This window comes from Calidris pugnax, unplaced genomic scaffold (genome assembly GCF_001431845.1).
Source record: "Calidris pugnax isolate Ruff unplaced genomic scaffold, ASM143184v1 scaffold18, whole genome shotgun sequence".
Lineage (NCBI taxonomy): Eukaryota > Metazoa > Chordata > Aves > Charadriiformes > Scolopacidae > Calidris > Calidris pugnax.
Window position 1 is genome coordinate 17,303,530 of NW_015090812.1, and position 18,042 is coordinate 17,321,571.

The 18,042-nt window shown below is 38.3% G+C and overlaps 1 protein-coding gene across 1 annotated transcript in view; it reads right to left on the reverse strand.

The window, feature by feature from the left end:
- Positions 1 to 15,872, reverse strand: part of BCAR3 (breast cancer anti-estrogen resistance 3) — a 94,613-nt gene extending 78,741 nt beyond the window's left edge. Inside the window, exons 1-2 of the mRNA XM_014939015.1 lie at positions 15,666 to 15,872; positions 12,271 to 12,385 (exon numbers count right to left, since the gene is read on the reverse strand). Of these exons, the coding sequence (XP_014794501.1) occupies positions 12,271 to 12,385; positions 15,666 to 15,752 (202 nt within the window). The 5' untranslated portion in view covers positions 15,753 to 15,872. The remainder of the gene's footprint in view (positions 1 to 12,270; positions 12,386 to 15,665) is intronic.
- Between the last annotated feature and the right edge of the window lie 2,170 nt (positions 15,873 to 18,042).

Here is an 18,042-nt window from a genome sequence, read left to right on the forward strand (position 1 = left end):
CCCCCGCCGCTCAGGCAGGCGGCGCAGCGGCCGCAGGCGCTCTCGGCGGCCCCGGCAGCGCCCAGCCGTGATTTACGGCTCCAACCCCACCCCTCCGCAAAGCTCGTCAGGCCGGGTCCCGCCGAACCCCCGGCACGCCAGCCGCTTACACGCGGTGACCTCGCCTTGCCCTTTTCCCTGGATTGGAGAACTCGACTTCCATAATTGCGTCTCCCAAATTAGCACTGCAGCAAAAATTAACAGTTTCCTAAATCCACGCTGTTGACGGACAATTCAGGGTCTATTACATACTTCACACACGCAATTGACTACATGCGCAGACTTCCCCCTCATCCCACCACGGTACATGAAGTCATCTGTGCAACAGGTTGGTGGTACAAAATGTATTTTCTAAAACAATCAAAATAGCTCAGTCTTTCAGAGTGCCTGGCCAACATTTCTCTGGTTTTGCCGCAGTTATTCCAGTTGTCCAAAGCAATTTTGATAACACTGTTCTTTCCCTCTTGTCAGAATTCATAAGCCAACATTCTGCAAACTTCTTCCCAGCTATCCTATTGGCATTAGCTTCCCAGAGGCAAATATTTCTCTGCCTAACTAAACATGTAATTGATTTTGACATAAAATATTTGATCCTGACTAGTTGTATGGTTCTTCTGTTTTGGGAGATCCTCTTCATGCGCTATTTTCATTTCACTCTAATGTTCAATCCTTTCACACTTTTCTCCATTTTTACTAGGACTAGCTTTCATAAGCTTCTTCTGATTTATCTACTTCAGAGCCAGATCACATGATGTTGCTGAAGTTGTGGTCCTAAACTATCTAAATGATAAATGTCATTAAGGAACAGATCTTCCAAGACCTCTGTGTATTATCAAACCAATCATCAAAAAATAAATGAAACTCTAGTGTTCACACTCAAGCTACATCCAGTGACAACAGCAGGATTAAAATTCCACATGGTGACTCACCATAATGACATCTCTGGGTACTGGGTAGAACAAGGACATCTACCTCTTTGTAGTTTGGGCTTTTATGCATTGGCCAGAGCACTGAATTTTGCAATCTGAGCTACCTAAAATATCTCATAGCAAAACGATTTTTAAAAAAAATTAAGCAACTCAGACAGAAAGAGCACTGGACCTTCATTTGAAGTGTCGGTAGAGCTTAAGAAACATCTAGCTCATGAAGACAAGATTCTTTAGCCATCATGTATGTTGCAAAAGTAGGAGAGGAAGGTTCTTGGAAAAGGCTGGGAATTGTCCTAAATCCGAGTAGAATCTTTGCATAAGAAAGCTTAAGTAAGATGAAGTTTACCATAAAATTAGAGAAAAAAAATTAGAGACAGAGGGCCAAATACGCAGTAAGAGAAGAAGAAGAGACAGAAGATTAGAAAATTAAATTTGTCTAATATACTGAGGTAAATGAAGCTCACGGTTGCATTTCTGATGGCACTCCCCTTCCCATAGCACCCCCACTTTAGTTCCATAAGGCAGGCATGAGCAGGAGGAAAGCATTATCATGATTGGTATCGCAATGCACCTTTTACAGTAACAATTTCCAAAACAGAAAAGCTGAGGTAGATGTGAAAGACAACAGCTTCCCAAAGGGTTCATTCACTGGCGCTAGGACGTACATTGCCACTTGTGGCACGCTGATGGACGCAGACTTCTACACTTATGTAACTTTCTGCCCCCGAATTACAGAAAATTGTAGCATCATCCTGACACTGAACAGAACCTTGAAGCTAAGATGAAATTCAAACCAATTTCACATAAAATGAGGCCTAAACTCACTCGAATCTTTTTACTTAAGTTTTTCCCCAAATGCAATGACATTTGAGCTATTGATAAACTAGGAAAGCTAGCAAATCTTGAATAGGCTCATGGCACTCTGCTTTTGTCATTGCCAGTTGTGCAAAACCAGGTATTGAAGATGGAGGGATACCAGAAATGTTTCAGGTGCAGTGACAGGTTCCAGAATTCCACGGCCACAAGTAACAATCTATGGAGATCTCCCATTGGATATTTCAGGCACAATCTTTCTTCAAATTATACCTGGGGAGGGGAAGCGCAGGAGGAAGAGAAAGGAACCAAAAACCTGTGATCCCATCTTTGACACCAAAATGCCTCATTATTATGTCCTGTGCAAGAAAAATGGAATTACGGTGAGAATACAGAAAGAGGAGTCGAGATACCTGGGTTACACTTTCAGTTCCAGTATTCTGACCCACTTACTTCCTGTATGACCTATACTTACATTTTTGTAACATACATCAGAGTGGTAGATATTTTTAATGGGAAAAACTGTACAGTACTTTATCAGCTTATCAAATGGAAAATGCTACAGAAGTGCACAGTATTTTCCTCATTGCATAAAGGAAAATGTCCTGCTTCTCTAAATCATACGTTCCACAGTTCAGGTAAAAAAACATCTACAAGCATGCCAAAAACTCAGTGCGGTTAGCACATAAGATGGTCTCTATTGGCTGACTCTAAAAACTCAGGAAATTTTTAGGCACTGTAATTACCTAGGAAGTAATGTCATGCTTCATTGTCATGTTTTATGAATAAGAACTAGAAAAGGAGAAGTAATTTCCTTAGTTACATGACGGGGCGCTAAGTAATGGAACTGGTAGCTGGGCAGCCCTGCATGAACCGTGATTACTTTTGCATGAGTCACTACATCCTTTCCTTACGAGTTTTTTTTGTGTCTTCAGATGAAATTGAAAATCAGTCTTTGTCTTAACATATGACAATTTACACAATCCATCCTTTAACATCTTTACATCAAGTATGTACAAGAGAATTCGCCTGCAACTTGTAAGAATGAAGAATTAGCAGGGCTGCCCACATCAGCTACATTAGTTGAGTTACTTTGACTTCAGCTACATTACATTCCTTGTTTTGTTGTTTTCATAAATGTTGTTACCTACTTTGGAAATAGGTTTACTGAGATGTGGGATGAAGTCTAGAAGTGCCAATGTCCTGAAACAAGCACAGCATCTCTGTCAAGCCCTTCCCATCAGTATTCCAGACTGGCCCACCATACCCTTTAACCATCTGTTTATCTATATGGCATCATGCTGTGCGTGTATCACCTTGCCACAGAAACATTAGCAGTCAAGCACTGTCCTTTGTGCCAGCAGCCTAGGGGACACAGAGAAACCAGTAGTGTGCCAGCCATCACTGGCCACAAATCACACACTGCTGTGACCTTCTATGGTCACCCTTGACCTCTGCTTTCTGAAGGCAGGGAGTACGTACAGGTGCATCTTTCCACCTCATGCAAAGACGCCTATACACGCAGCTATCTGAACAGTGAGGGGGAACAGTAACTGTGACATTGCTTCCAAGACCTGTCATGCCGTAGCTTGGCACCTTCATCATGCCAAGAGCTGGGTACTTGCCAGTTCTTAAGAGACCATTTTCAAAATGTGCCTGGCTTACGGTAACAAAAGAGATGATGGGACAAAACAAGATGATTCATTGGAACTTTTCAGTTTGACCTTAAACATTAGAATTCCACTCTTCCTAAAATAACCAAGAAAAAATACATCTACTCTAAAAGCATTGCTGTGCAGAAGTAACTACACAAGATGAGGACATGGTATGCATGGATTGCTCACACAGCAATTCTTGTAGATTTCCTGATAAACAAAAGTCAAAGCAAGTTTTTACTGTAGACTTGTCTTAGAAGAGAATGGACCAAACAAACAAAACACTACATTCTCTCAACTCCCACAGATGCCATGTAGAAAAAATAATAATCAGCATAACTCTTGGCTAGGAAATCAAGTTTATTTGCTGGTAATTTTCAAATTTATCAGAGGCATATCAGGCCAAATTAGAATGACAATACAAAGTAAAAAACACTCCAGTGAAAATGACAATATTTTGTTTGAAAACTATAAGCTACAGCAACTGTGCTTTCTAAGGTCCCCCTGGCTTCCAACTGAAACAGACTAGTTCAGTCAGCAGCTATTCAGACCTCAATAAAGCTACCAACACCCAGTCTTGCTACTTGGTCTGTCTTAGGTCTGGAGGCATGAGGTTTTTCAGAAACTCCCAAAGAGTTATCTGTTATGAGTCAGAGTCAAGATGCCTCGTGATCCTTAGCCTCAGAGAAGTTTGCAAGCAGGAATGTCCCATAGCTGATCATCCTGGAAATAATGCTGTAGTAAAGCAGGAGAGTTTGAGGATTATATAAACCTTAACTCATTCAGTGACAAACTGGAGCATGAACATGCTCTGGCTTGCTGGAGTTTCTGACTACAGCACAGTTAATTTTTGCAGACCTATTAGAGTACGAACTGGGTATGTGTAATACTAGATATCTGATCTTCATTTACTACTGGCTAAAAACTTTAGTTCTGACAAATCAATGTTTTCCAATAGGAATTGGTTTACTGTTAAACTCCTGTAATCTGCAGCTCACTATTTTAAGACTTAAGTCAGAAATAAACTGAAACTTTTGGAAGGATTTGGAAAAAAAGTTTCTCTGTAGCTATCACAAGCTCTCAGGGCTACAGAATTCCACGTGTTTTGAGTCAGCTAGCATCAGTCATTGCTAGAACCAAAAAGCCTAATTTCAGCCCTTGTCATATAATACAAGAAAACTGAGTATCTTCTTTAACAAAAACCAATTAGCAATTAAAAAAAAAAGTGAAACTGAATTATTGCACATATTCTGTGACAATAACATGTTGTGTTCCTCCCAATCTGCCTTCAATTTGGTACCGAAAATCACATCAAACAGCTTGTACTGGCACAGATTAAAGAGATCTGTTTCAGACCTTTGAAATACATAGGTAAACTGCACTAAAACCAGTTTCCTTTTATTGACTAGTTTTGGTAAATGACATATTAAACTGGAAGACAATACCAAAAAGAAGCTGGATACGGTTTTATGGGTTCCTTTTTACCAGGGGGTGTATTTTCCTCTCTTTGCTTCTAGCAGTGAAAGAACTGTTACTATGGAGCTACAATTCCCTTGTAAGCTTCTGGTTTTCCATGTTTCTGTAAAAAGTCTCAAACACAAGAGAATTAACAGCTTCTCTTTGCATGTAACAGATGTTGGGGACTTTTTCATTTAGAACGGAACTAATGTAGAGACAAGGATAAACAGAAGGCCAGAAAGCAGCAATCAACAAAATTGGAATTTTTAACAGATGAAATGGTACAGTTTACAACTTTGTAACAGCATCTACATTTCTGGCCTCCTCAAGCAGAAAAGGCAAAAACCTTCATATCCTTGTGTCTCTCAGTGAGAGCAAAGAAGACCACACAGGTAGTAATACCACCTCTAACTATTACGCGGATGAAAGTGTTCAAAGCAGCCTCATCTCCATCTACAGGCAAAGCTACCAGAATACTTTAGCACTGGTCTGGAATCTGCCAGGTTGACACTACATACCACTGCTCCAAAGCACTCTGGTTGTGTTTGTAATGTTTCAAAGAGAAGCAACAAAACAAAACAAAAATTTAACTTTACACTACTGCAGCAGGGCAAGAAATACAACATATGCAGAACCAGTTATTTAAGAATTTAAATGCAAAAATCTTTTTCCCACCAAAAGCAGGAAGTTATGGGATATTAATTACATTTAATCTAATTCAGGTTTTGTATATTATTTTATATCCACGCACAATAAATTATGTCATTGTATATATTTTATTTAAATCCACTAAGGCTAGCCTTCTTTCTATGACAAATAGAATTTTAAAAGATCTAAACATATATCCTATTAAAACTGTAATCTCTCTGTAAAAGAAAACCCATACAAGTAAAAACACAAAATTCTTTATCCTTTTAGCCTCTCAAAGGAAAACACTATACCATATTAATGAAATCACAATAAGCCATAAAATGCTATTAATCAGAATTCAGCTCAGTAAAAGAAGACACTGGTAAAACAAAGTTTTAGCTCTTAAAACACCTCAGAAAAAAAAACTTCTTGTCACTTCGCTTCCTATGTATCTTTCCACTCATAACACAACCAATGACATACAGAAAAGTATATCATGAATACTTAAAAAAGTACACAAACATTTTAATAGTCAAATGATATAAAGCTTTCCAAAATAATTCTATATTTGAATTCATGGTTATAAAGGAGCAAAAAATGTCTTCCATGTCTGGCAATATCCAATGTATTTTTTTATTATATCAGAATAGACATCTGCATTTATATATTTACATTACCCTCTCTATAGGTTAATATTTCTACTGCACTGAAGGAACTGGCCACATCATGGTGGGATTCCACATCTGAAACATGATTTATTCTTTTACTATTGTTCATAAAAAATAATAATAAAACCACACTCCTAAAGACTGTAGCATGATATGGTAACATGATTAAATAACACTCTCTCCCAGTCCCACATGGCATCAAACTTTGCTTTAGTTGTATTGGAGGACACTTAGAAAACCACAGTCCCTTCCTGGAGTACTACTTTATTTAAGTACTGGGCTACAGCTTTCAGGATATCTGTCTTGAACTGCTGATTGTTATAGGAGAGAGTGCTATGCCTCACGCTCTAGGAAGGAAGACCTTTTTGTGTAATACAGGAGTCAGATTACACCTAATTTGTCATCAGTTTCTCTCAAACCAGAAGCAGCTACATCTAGAAGAGGATATGTTATTTCCTGGCTTCTTTGCAATGCCAAACAAACCTGTCCAAGACTACAAAAAGGTGCTAGATAGCTGTTGAGAACATTCCTATACGTACAGACAGAAGCACAGCCCATATTTTGCTTTACTTGGGAGTGGTTTAGTACCCAAGTCTTGAATACATCTTGATTCCATATTGGGACAAGCCCAGGCAAACGGCAGACCCCACCCTCTGACTCTACAATTTCCCTGGAACAGAAAACCAAAGGAGAAAACCAAACCTCTCAAAGGTGTCACAGCATGCTGTGAATACACGAATGGATACTGGTCTAGATTGCAGGACACCAAGATCCAGAATGTGCTGCAGTGCACATCAAAAGGTAAGATACAGGCAAGTGGACTGTGGAAAGAGCATTTATGGCTCTTCACATTCATACCTTTTTGAAACTTCATTTTTGTTAGAAATGTGCTTAGAGGCTGAGAAAGTATTCTGGGAGAATATATAAAGCATAACTATAGGTTGATGCGCTCTGTCATGTTTCACTTGACATGTACTTTTCCACTATCCGATACAAGATCCTGGACTTGAGCGACTTTGACTCGGTACACAACCATGCGGTCTTTTGTTTATGAAACAGTGGTAGGAAGGATGTTCAGAACTGGTAATAATTTTGCCCTTTGGAATAAAGTTTGCAGAAATTTGAAACATTTTTCCATTTGTGTACTTTGACTGGCAAGGAGTGAAACACAGTGATAAGCCGTAAGCAAATATTTGAGATAATCAGGATTTAGAGAAAAGGAAATAAACGCTTTCTTGAAATTTGGAAGACTTCATTCAAAAGAAGAGATTAAAAGTTCCAAGCCAACTGCAGTTGTAGCTTTTAGGGCTGAATTCATTCCACCAGCTGTCAGCACTTGCCAAGTGACCTACCAGGAAGTCAGCCATCCTGGGATATCTCTACAACCAGCAAAAAAATATAGACACCTAAATAAGGTAATTAAAACTGGAAAGTGGACTGAATTATCTGCTCATTTCATCTGTCTGTCTCTCATACCTAGAGGGAGCATGGAGTGACTTCCCTCCTAATAGAACACCTTCAGCTGTGGTTTCACTTCAGGCAACAGGATCTCACCTTTGCTCTTTCTTTCTTGGCCATTCATACTTGTACAATTGTTTGCCCAACGGAACAGTGAACTGGCACAGGGACTTCATCTGGATGAACATGAGGGGGTAAAAAGCTGGTTTTCAGCCAGATAAATTTCCCAATGGGTTTACCACAGAGCTGCAGGATAGTTTTACTGACAACAAAAGGAATGATACAGAGATGGGGAAAAAAGCAGCTCAAGGAAAGCTGAAGAGGGCACAGACTGCTTAAGCTGGCATTTTGGAACCACAGCTTCAACTAAGGTCAAGAGTCAATGGCACAGCAGCCTTCAGTTTTCTAATACGGACCAAAAATATCAGAGTCCCATTATTCAAAGCACTGATCCACTACAGAATTCATTCTGCTGGACTGAACTAATGTAACAATTTTGAATGGTTATTTTTCTACTGATTAGCTAATGCTACCGTGTCAAACCAGGTATTCTAATCATTTCCCTGCCATTGGCTGGCATAAAGATAGCGTAAAAGCATAAAGGTAGTGAACTTCGTAATGTGTACTCTGCCTAATTCAATAGATATGTGATCTTGTGCACATATTTGATCCAGGTCAAATGTGTTGCTGGGCTTTGTGTCAATGAACAGATCTTGGACTGTGTTTCTGCAGTAATTAATACTGACTGGTTAGAGTCAGATGGGATGTATCCCACTCTCAGCGTACCGAGAAACATTCTGTTCAAAGTAGTTTCAGAACCAGTTAACATTTTAGGAAATAGAAAATGGTTTGACAAAATTTTCCAAAACTTAATGTCATTGTACAAAGAAATGCTTAGTCATATATAATTAACCTAGTGAAAATGCTTACATATTATAGTGACTTACCACATTGAGCACTGTCTGGAAACTGTTGAACCAGCAAGAAATACAATGCTGCTGTTTAAAGCTCAAAATGACAGCAAACAGAATAATATAGGCCTTGCTTTGTACTGGTAAGTATATTAGTAGGACATTAGTATTTATTTAATAGAATGGAAGATTAAAGAAAAAAAAAATGTTTTTCTCATGTCTGACTTCAGTACAGTTCAGTGCTGGAAAACAAGCATTTCAGTGTAACTGATTAGGCACTTTGCTCCTAGACACAGCACTCTGTCAAAGACAGACACAAAACAAAACCGTGTCATAATAGGCTGGAGACTAGATAACAACCATTAGTCCCGACTGTGAAAATAAAACAGTCTGCACTCATCTGTGACTGACTTAACAGATCTAGTTTGCAGCCTTCCCAGAATTCTTTATACAATAGACAAAGCTGTCTAGGATGTAAATATCCTGGTGTAAACAGAACAACTCAGAGATCAATTTGGCTCTATTTCCTCAAGCACATAATTCTATTATACTTAATTGTTTTCATTAGCCAAAACCAGACAGTGAACAAAAATATTGCTCACCAAGACAAATGGGGAAAAAAATATGAACCACCACTACTTTTACGAGAACTTAGCTTAAAGAATTCTAGCACTTAACTGCAAAAAAAAAAAAAAAAAGATATAAATGGCATAATGTTGTCACCTTGCAAGACATATTCCCAGAGCTCAAAAAATGTATACACTCCAGTTAAAATGTTTGCCTCAAATTCAAATTCACTGAAATCACCAGCAGTATGGGAAAATTCAATTTGGCTTAACAGATCTGAAGCTGAACAAGCACATCTTGTAGCTATATTAATAGAATTTGGAACATGCCTATGAGTTGATTGAAACATTACATAACTATCTATATATCAATTCACCATGTGAATGACAGCTCAAACAGCCCTTTTCTCTAAAAAAAAAGTTACATTGAGAACTGTAATTTATTCCTCATAGAATCGTCTAGGTTGGAAGGGACCTTAAAGATCATCTAGTCCAACCATCAACCCGACTGTGACAAAAAACTAAATAAGAAATAAGCAATAAAAAAATCATTAAACCATATTCCTGAGGACCATGTCAACCCGTTTTTTGACCACTTCCAGGGACGGTGCCTCAACCACTTCCCTGGGCAGCCTATTCCAATGCGGGATAACCCCTTCAGTGTAAAAATTTTTCCTAATATCCATCCTAAGCCTCCCCTGGCACAACTTGAGGCCATTTCCCCTTGTCCTATCTCCTGTGACCTGGGGGACGAGACAGACCCCCACCTCTCTACACCCCCCCTTCAGGTAGTTATAGAGCGTGATAAGGTCTCCCCTCAGCCTCCTCTTCTTCAGAACGAACAATCCCAGCTCCCTCAGCCTCTCCTCATAAGACTTACTCTCCAGACCCCTCACCAGCTTCATTGCTCTTCTCTGGACCCACTCCAGCACCTCATTGTCTTTCTCGTAGTAAGGGGCCCCCAACTGGACACAGGACTTGAGCTGGGGCCTCACCAGTGCTGAGTACAGGGGGAAGATCACCTCCTGAGTCCTACTCACCACACTGTTCCTGATACAGGCCAGGATACCATTGGCCTTCTTGGCCACCTGGGCACACTGCTGGCTCATGTTCAGCCGACAGTTGACCAACACCCCCAGGTCCTTTTCTGCCAGGCAGCTCTCCAGCCTGTAGGGACCTGGCACTTGGCCTTATTGAAACTCATCCCGTTGGTCTCAGCCCATCAATCCAGCCTGTCCAGATCCCTCTGCAAAGCCTCTCTACCCTCCAGCAGGTCGACACTCGCACCCAGCTTGGTGTCGTCTGTGAACTTACTGAGGGTGCACTCGATCCCCTCATCCAGATCATTGATAAATATGTTAAAGAGAACGGGTCCCAGTACCAAGCCCTCACTCCAGTACCTGAAAAGGTTACAAAATGTAGTCCCAAAGCCACATGAAAATAGATTCTAATTGAAATACAAGTTGATTACTGCAGTGAAACTAGATGAATAGTTTCCTAATCTGTTCACAGTAGTGGTTACAAAAATGTTATATTTATATTCTTTTTTTATATTTATTTTTTATATTTATATTACAATATAATAATTTATAAAATATTTTTATATATTTGTATTTTGTTTATATTGTTTTTAAAGAAACTTAAACTAATGAATTGTAGAAGGTAATTGTTAAACCAATTTTGACTCCAGAGAAAACATTACAAAAATACAATGATCTACCTGTACACAATCAGTTCTAGTTTCTTCTGAAAAGTTAAAAGTAGCTAAATCCACTTTATGAATATTCAATTTCTATGCATGCTCCAAAAGTCTTTTTATTTTGATCAAGAGAGGGCAAAAGCAGGAATGTTAGCCAAGTAAATAATTGCTTCACATTATATTTGTAAAAGCCTTAGGCAGTGGTCTTTAGAATTATTGGGCAGACCGCATAATACTTCTATCTTGTTAACTATTTTCAAACTATCCTGTACAGTAAGTCATAGTTGACTAACAACTCACTATATCTCTCCACACAGAACAGAACGTCTTACAGGGCTTCTTCCTCTACTCTGCACTTGTGAGACCCCACCTGAATACTGTGTCCAGCTTTGGAGTCCTCAACACTGAAAGGACATGGACCGGCTGGAACAGGTGCAGCGGAGGGCCACGAATATGATCAGAGGGATGGAGCACCCCTCCTATGAAGACAGGCTGAGGGAGCTGGGATTGTTCAGCCTGCAGAAGAGAAGGCTCTGGGGAGACCTTATAGCGGCCTTTCAATACCTGAAGGGTGCCTATAGAAGAGCTGGAGAAGGACTCTGCCAGGAAGTGTAATGATAAGAGAAGGGGAAATGGTTTTAAATTGGAAGAAAAAAGATTCAGATTAGATATCAGGAAGAAATTTTTTACTATGAGGGTGGTGAGACACTGGAACAGGTTGCCCAGGGAAGTTGTGGATGCCCCATCCCTGGAAGTGTTCAAGGCCAGGCTGGATGGGGCCTTGAGCAACCTGCTCTAGTGGGAGGTGTCCCTGCCCATGGCAGGGGGATTGGAACTCGATGATCTTTGAGGTCCCTTCCAACCCTAACCATTCTATGATTCTTCCAACTCTCATGAACTAGAGTTGAATTTTGACACTGAACTGATAAAAGCAAGAAAAGATGTAGTGGTCAAGTCTTAATTCATAGCAGAGTTCCAAATGAAAAAGGAGGGTCAGTTATTCACTGCCTGAATAAGTACTCTTCCTCTCTCATTGCTAGGGATGAGGTGGCATGTACACAAAATAGCTTGGTTTACACCTTTTGATACAATCTTTCCAAGTGAAGAAGACAATTGTGACACAGCCTTCCACCAATTATGGTCTGGTAACATTAACACATCTTTTAAGCAGAAGACTGTGAGAGCAATAGAAAGTGAAATGAAAAGTGGAGCCTTTTCCAAATGATGACAACTAAAAAAAAAGTACAGGTTGTATTATTTTTTAAAACCCTGGCAAAAGATCAATGTTTAGCCATTCTTCTTGTCTATGTAAAGTATCCCTGTGTATTCAGAGCAGTATCCTAGTCTGAATCAAAGTATTAGTTATCATTTCTTTGTGACAAGAAAGCTTGGGTTGCCTTAACTTGTTCTCTTAAGTCTTTAGGAGACAACATGGAAATCTTACCTTTCTTTTTTTCTACTTCCTGAAGCAGCAGGATATTGGATATGATGTGTGCTCGGTGGACTTGATTTTCAATTCCCATTTTTCTAAGATCAACTTCTGTAAGATGGAGTAAGTCCTGTAGCCAGAGTAAGGAACATACTATACCTATTAGTCCAGGAGAATTCAAATTTCTTTCAGATAGGTTTGCTGTTTCTAATGCCGCAAGCTATGTAACGGCAAACATAAGTATATTTATGTGTTATATGAGGCCCTTTTGTCATGACAAGGTATAACATTGAAGGGATGAGGAATTTTTCCTTTTAAAATTAACTCATTGTCTCTAAATTTTTTTCTCAAAACAAAATTGGTCAAGATATCTGGAGAGTTTCTAAAAGCTATGACTCCTTTCAATAAAAAAAATACCAAACCAACCAAAAGTTCCAGTATGCTAATTGCACTTAAGCTAATGAAGGAAGATAAATCTCACAGTGAACTTAGGGGCATAATAATATGGGAAAGAAGGGGTTTGGACAATCAAGAGGATATTCACTGTAATTACTAGATAGCATGGGTTGTCACACTGTTTTAAAGAACATGAATTTCCAGATAATGTATTTGGGAAATTTACCCTCAATCTTTCTCTTCATGAAATTGTTACTGTTTTACTTTCAAAATAAGCTGCTTAATAACTCCAGGCATTATTTATAAGTCAGTACAAAATTTCAATTTTATGTTGATTTATAAGTATGTACAAAATTTTATTTGATAATCACATCTTTCTGAGCAAAAAGAAAACACATCCAAAGCAGAAATTTTATGTTCAAGCTTATTTCTTTTTAGTTTTACTGTTCTGTATTTTCACTGTAAACCAGATAAAGAGAAATCCATAGAATGTATTCCGTTCTGTTACTGGCAAGTCATATTACTGAAAGTGGCCCTTTCTAATGGAGATTTGACAAGTTGGGCCTAGGACCCTAAAATACAAAAATCACATTGTTTTGCTATGTAAATAAGAAAATTGACACAGAATTTCTACTTTAAGTGAGCTACTGTTTTTGAAATTGTAATTTTAAAATCTTTCTTTCAAACTAAAACCACTGCAAAAGCATGACATTCTAATTGCTGAAAGCCTCAATTTTTTATGTCACTAGCTATAACTATTTCAAAAGCTCTTAGGGAAATTTAGCAATGCCAGAGAAAGTCAAATTAAGTGCTTCTCAAACGATACCTCATACGTATCTAATGACATGAAAGAAGGGTGTTGAATAATTATTACCCTTACTTTATCCTTCTCTAGGTTTACTTACATGCAAACATTGGAACTAATGATGAATTCAGATTTCAGTACAAAGGAATTTTTGGCTTTGGCAACACTGAGAGAGGCTCCCCTCTGCTTCTTTCAAAACACTTCAACACCCTCACCCCTAAGCCCCAAAAATCATCCTCCAAGAAAAAACACACAAAGAAGTACAAATGCAATGATAAATGCTCTTCAAACTTAAGCAAAAAGTTTGTAAGGAGGAACGCTAAGAGGGTTGATGTCAACTCCAGTGCTGAACAGCATATGCTCAGGCTAACACAGTGGGAGCTTTTATAGACACATTTAGGTGTTGTTTTTTTTAAGTAGCTTTAAAGAACTTGCTGCATTTTGCAGCAGACAACACTAATATGTGGAAATTTTATTTGTAAGGGAGAACAGTCTCACGCCTTGAAGTTTTCTTTCTTCATTCAAGATCACAAGCACTTTCTGGTCTGGCTTCAGAACTAGCTAGAGCAGTTGACTGAAACCCAAGAACTGTGTCTTCTACTGCCACAAATTTACTACTTAGCTGAGAACAATTTAACTCGGGAAACTGTGCACTACTGTCCTCCTCAGCAAAATGGATATAATCATACCTTCTACCGCAGTGATAAAAAACCCAGTGTAAATAGTTATTAGTAATTATTTTTAAAAGTGGAAGACATCAAAGGCAATTACTTAAACTTTCAAGAACTTAGAAGCTTGGTTCAACATGGTTCTTAAGCATATGTCTAGTATTAAACAGGTCAGTAAGCATATGAAATCAGCATAGTCAGGCACTTTCTCAAATTAAAGTTTGTCTCAGGAAAATATCCAGTTTGGCTGAGGAACTAAGACATGATATAACGATATATCTACAGATACTCCAAAACTGAAATTCTGACTCATGGCCTTGAGCTTAAAAGAAGTCCATTGTATCCTGAACGATGCACTAAGCCTATTTTAAAGTTTTGGACTTCAGCAAAAACTTTTTACAGGCAGCTTTCATGCTCGGCAAGCTGTAAATTCTCTTTGCTGCAGGTTTTTTTTGTTTGTTCATTGACTGTCAAAACAGATGTCCCATGGTTCTGTATTGCTGTCTTCTGTGTTATAACGGTAGTGTGAAACATGTTTTCCAACATGCTTCTAAGTCTTACTGACTGAGTCCACTTGGGAGAGTAGAAAATGCTGTCCTTTTCCTAGGACTTAATAAAAGGATAAAAATCCTTTTATTTTTATTTTACTTAGTTTATGAGATTACCATGACACTCACTATGAACTCTGTGACACAATAGCCAATGTTAAATAAACTTTAGCACCACCTCATGAAACATTGATTACTGCCAAAAAAAACAAAAACAAAACAAAAATTGTTTAAAAGTGAATCAAAGTATATTTGGAGTTGATGGGAATATTCAGTTGCATTTTTTACATTTATTTCCTGAATTAGGAATATAGCATGACAGAATTAAAACATATCAAAGCAGCATTTAATTGATGCTATAGTATGTAAAAGTCAGTAAGTTTGTACATGGATGATAAGAACTGAAAACATAAAATGGACAATAGAGGAAATTTTGATCAAGTGAGACCTGTGGGAAAGGGGCTTAATTTCTAAATACATTTCTAGGGATCATCAAGACAACTGATGTACGGTCTTTCTGTAATGTGGTATCTGCTCAGTAGAAAGATTATTCTTAAACCACATAGTATCCATTTACCCATAAACAACTTCATATAACAATTGGCATGTAAGTTCATATTTTATCTAGTTCTGAATTTTAAGAAAGAAACTTAATTGTTAACTTTTGCAGAACAAAAGTTATCTACTTGTTCTTGCTTTGGTGGACACGTCCATTTGTTACAATCTGAGACAGTCCAGCATTAGAAATAGTAAAATGTTCATTTTATCTAGCTCACCAGTAAATGACTTCTTAGTCTAAGTAATTTCTCTTTGTGATTTTTAGTACACAACTACAACACACGTTGGTTTTACCTTCCCTTTCCTAAGACAAAAACAAACCATCAGCTTTTAGGTTTTTTGCTCCAACATTGTATCATGAACATTAATTACTTGCAATATATCATCTTGCTTGACATTTTCTCAAGAATTTTATTGAAAAAGCCAAATTCTTACCTCTATGCCATCATATTGTTGAAAAAGCATGCAATATTCTGCAAGACCAAGCTGAGCCAGCCAGTTAGAAATGGGTAGATACTTCATGATCTATTTCCTCAACTAACAATGCCTTTGACTCTGAAAAAACAAAACCAAAACCCAATTACAAATGGTATTGCTTAGGAACGTTAAATGACTGAACAACTCAGAAAGCACTTACTAGCATGGAAGTTCTACTACTGTGGCCCAAGAGATTAATACTGTCTTGGCTGCTTGGTAATAGGTAGTTAGCTCTGCATTAGGATTATTACATTTCATTCATTCATTCATTTCCTATCAGAACACTCATAACAAACAGAGAATGTTGAAGACTATATTTTGCTTTGTTCTCACAGCTGAATTAATCTTTTAGAAGATGAATCAGAGTCACTCAATACTGTGGTATCCATTATAAAAATACTCTGAGACCTTATTGCTCTCTACAACTACCTGAAAGGAGGGTGTAGAGAGATGGGGGGCGGTCTCTTTTCTCAAGTCACAGGCGACAGGACAAGAGGAAATGGCCTCAAGTTACGCCAGGGTAGGTTCAGGCTGGATATTAGGAAAATTTTTTTCACTGAAAGGGTTATCAGACATTGGAATGGGCTGCCCAGGGAGGTGGTTGAGGCACCATCCCTGGAGGTGTTCAAAAGATGGGTTGATGAAGTGCTGGGAGGCATGGTTTAGTGATGACGCTCCTTGTTTGTTGTGTGGGTGTCTATTTTTGTCAGTTAGGTTGACAGTTGGACAAGATGATCTTTAAGGTCCCTTCCAACCTAGAAGATTCTGTGATTCTGTGATTATGCTCATTCAGTGATAATGACATTATTCTTACATGTGTAACACATCACAATGTATAAAATGAAGAGGAATAGGAAAAGGAGCAGTGTTACCTGTAAGTATGTGATGGAAACGAATGAAACTGCATATTCTGTAAGACAGTCAAAATGAAAAACTTTCTGTGGTGGGCGTTTGTCCACAATTTGAACACAGCTAAAGTCAACCTGTTACAGAGTATTCCTATGACAAAAGCAACTGAGAGATTTTTACAGTTTGGTCTCCATCATGATGTCATCTGAATTTGAGTTATCTGTAAATAAAAATACTTTAAAACCTTTTTTTCCAGTTGCTAAAATGAAATAAAACAGGCATTAAGATGGACACACAATAATCACAGGAAGACAAAAGGCAGACACATAAAACATTCTGCCCCAACATCACTGCTCTAAGCAGTTATGCAAGATCTACATAAACAAATACTTGGGCTTCCAAAGAATTGCTGAGCTTGTGAAGAGATTTCTATTTGCAAGTCTGAGCATATACTAAATAAATTCAAGGATGGCCAATTCTAAACTTGCGACCTGAACATTTCCTATCAGAGCACTGATGCCAGAAGCAGGAAGCGCTCATGTTCAGACACGTAGTGCCTTTAATCATACATTTTTGATACATTTTTTAATTTGAAGATTTTCCTGTCATCTACTTCAGGAAAAATACCTGCTCAGTAAGTAGCTCTGTATAAACCAACTGGAATTATGACTTCCCAGTCACAAACCAGTTGTTTCAGTGTATCTGTGTACTCTGAACATGTGAGGAGAAGAAGCTGCCCGACAGCTGACCTGTTATGGTCAGCAAAGAGCCAGTATTGTTTTCTGTCAGATTCAGAAACTTGTTCAGCATTTTTATGATTCTTGGAACACTAGAAAAGTGTTGAAGCTTTATTTTTTTTTTTAAATACAATTTACAAAACCAAAACCATTGTCCCCCAGAAAGGCAGGCCACAGAAGCCGTATTACCTGTGTTAAAGAACAATACGTTCCTGGAAATACTTTAAAAGCATTTAAACTAGAACAAGTACCATCAGTAAGACACACAATGTTTTTTTGGAAGCCACCACAAGTTTTGCCTCAGTAGTCAACCTTAAAAACAAGTCAAAATGTTTACACTTCAGAGTGTACCATACACCATTACACTGCAGATGCTGCAATCCTTGAATTTGTCACTTCCTGATCTACTAAAGAACAAAACTGCTAATTTGTAAAACACATTGTGAAATCCCTCTCTCCTCCACCAGAATATTCCACTACGTTACTTGCTTTATGGCAGGTTTTGTATTATTGTGAAAATATTGCAAGCTATGGGTGACAAGTATACATCTAAAGAATGGTGGTATTACAGTAACTAAGAGCACCCTGTGGAGTAACAACGATCAGAACATTTCAATGTTTAACGGATACATCACAAAAGAATTTCTCTGAGGAATGTTAAAGCCACAGAGAACATTCTTATGTGAGGCGAGGACAAGCTCAGCCACTGAAGTCTTTCATTTATTGGCTTGCCTTAAACAGGTACTTTC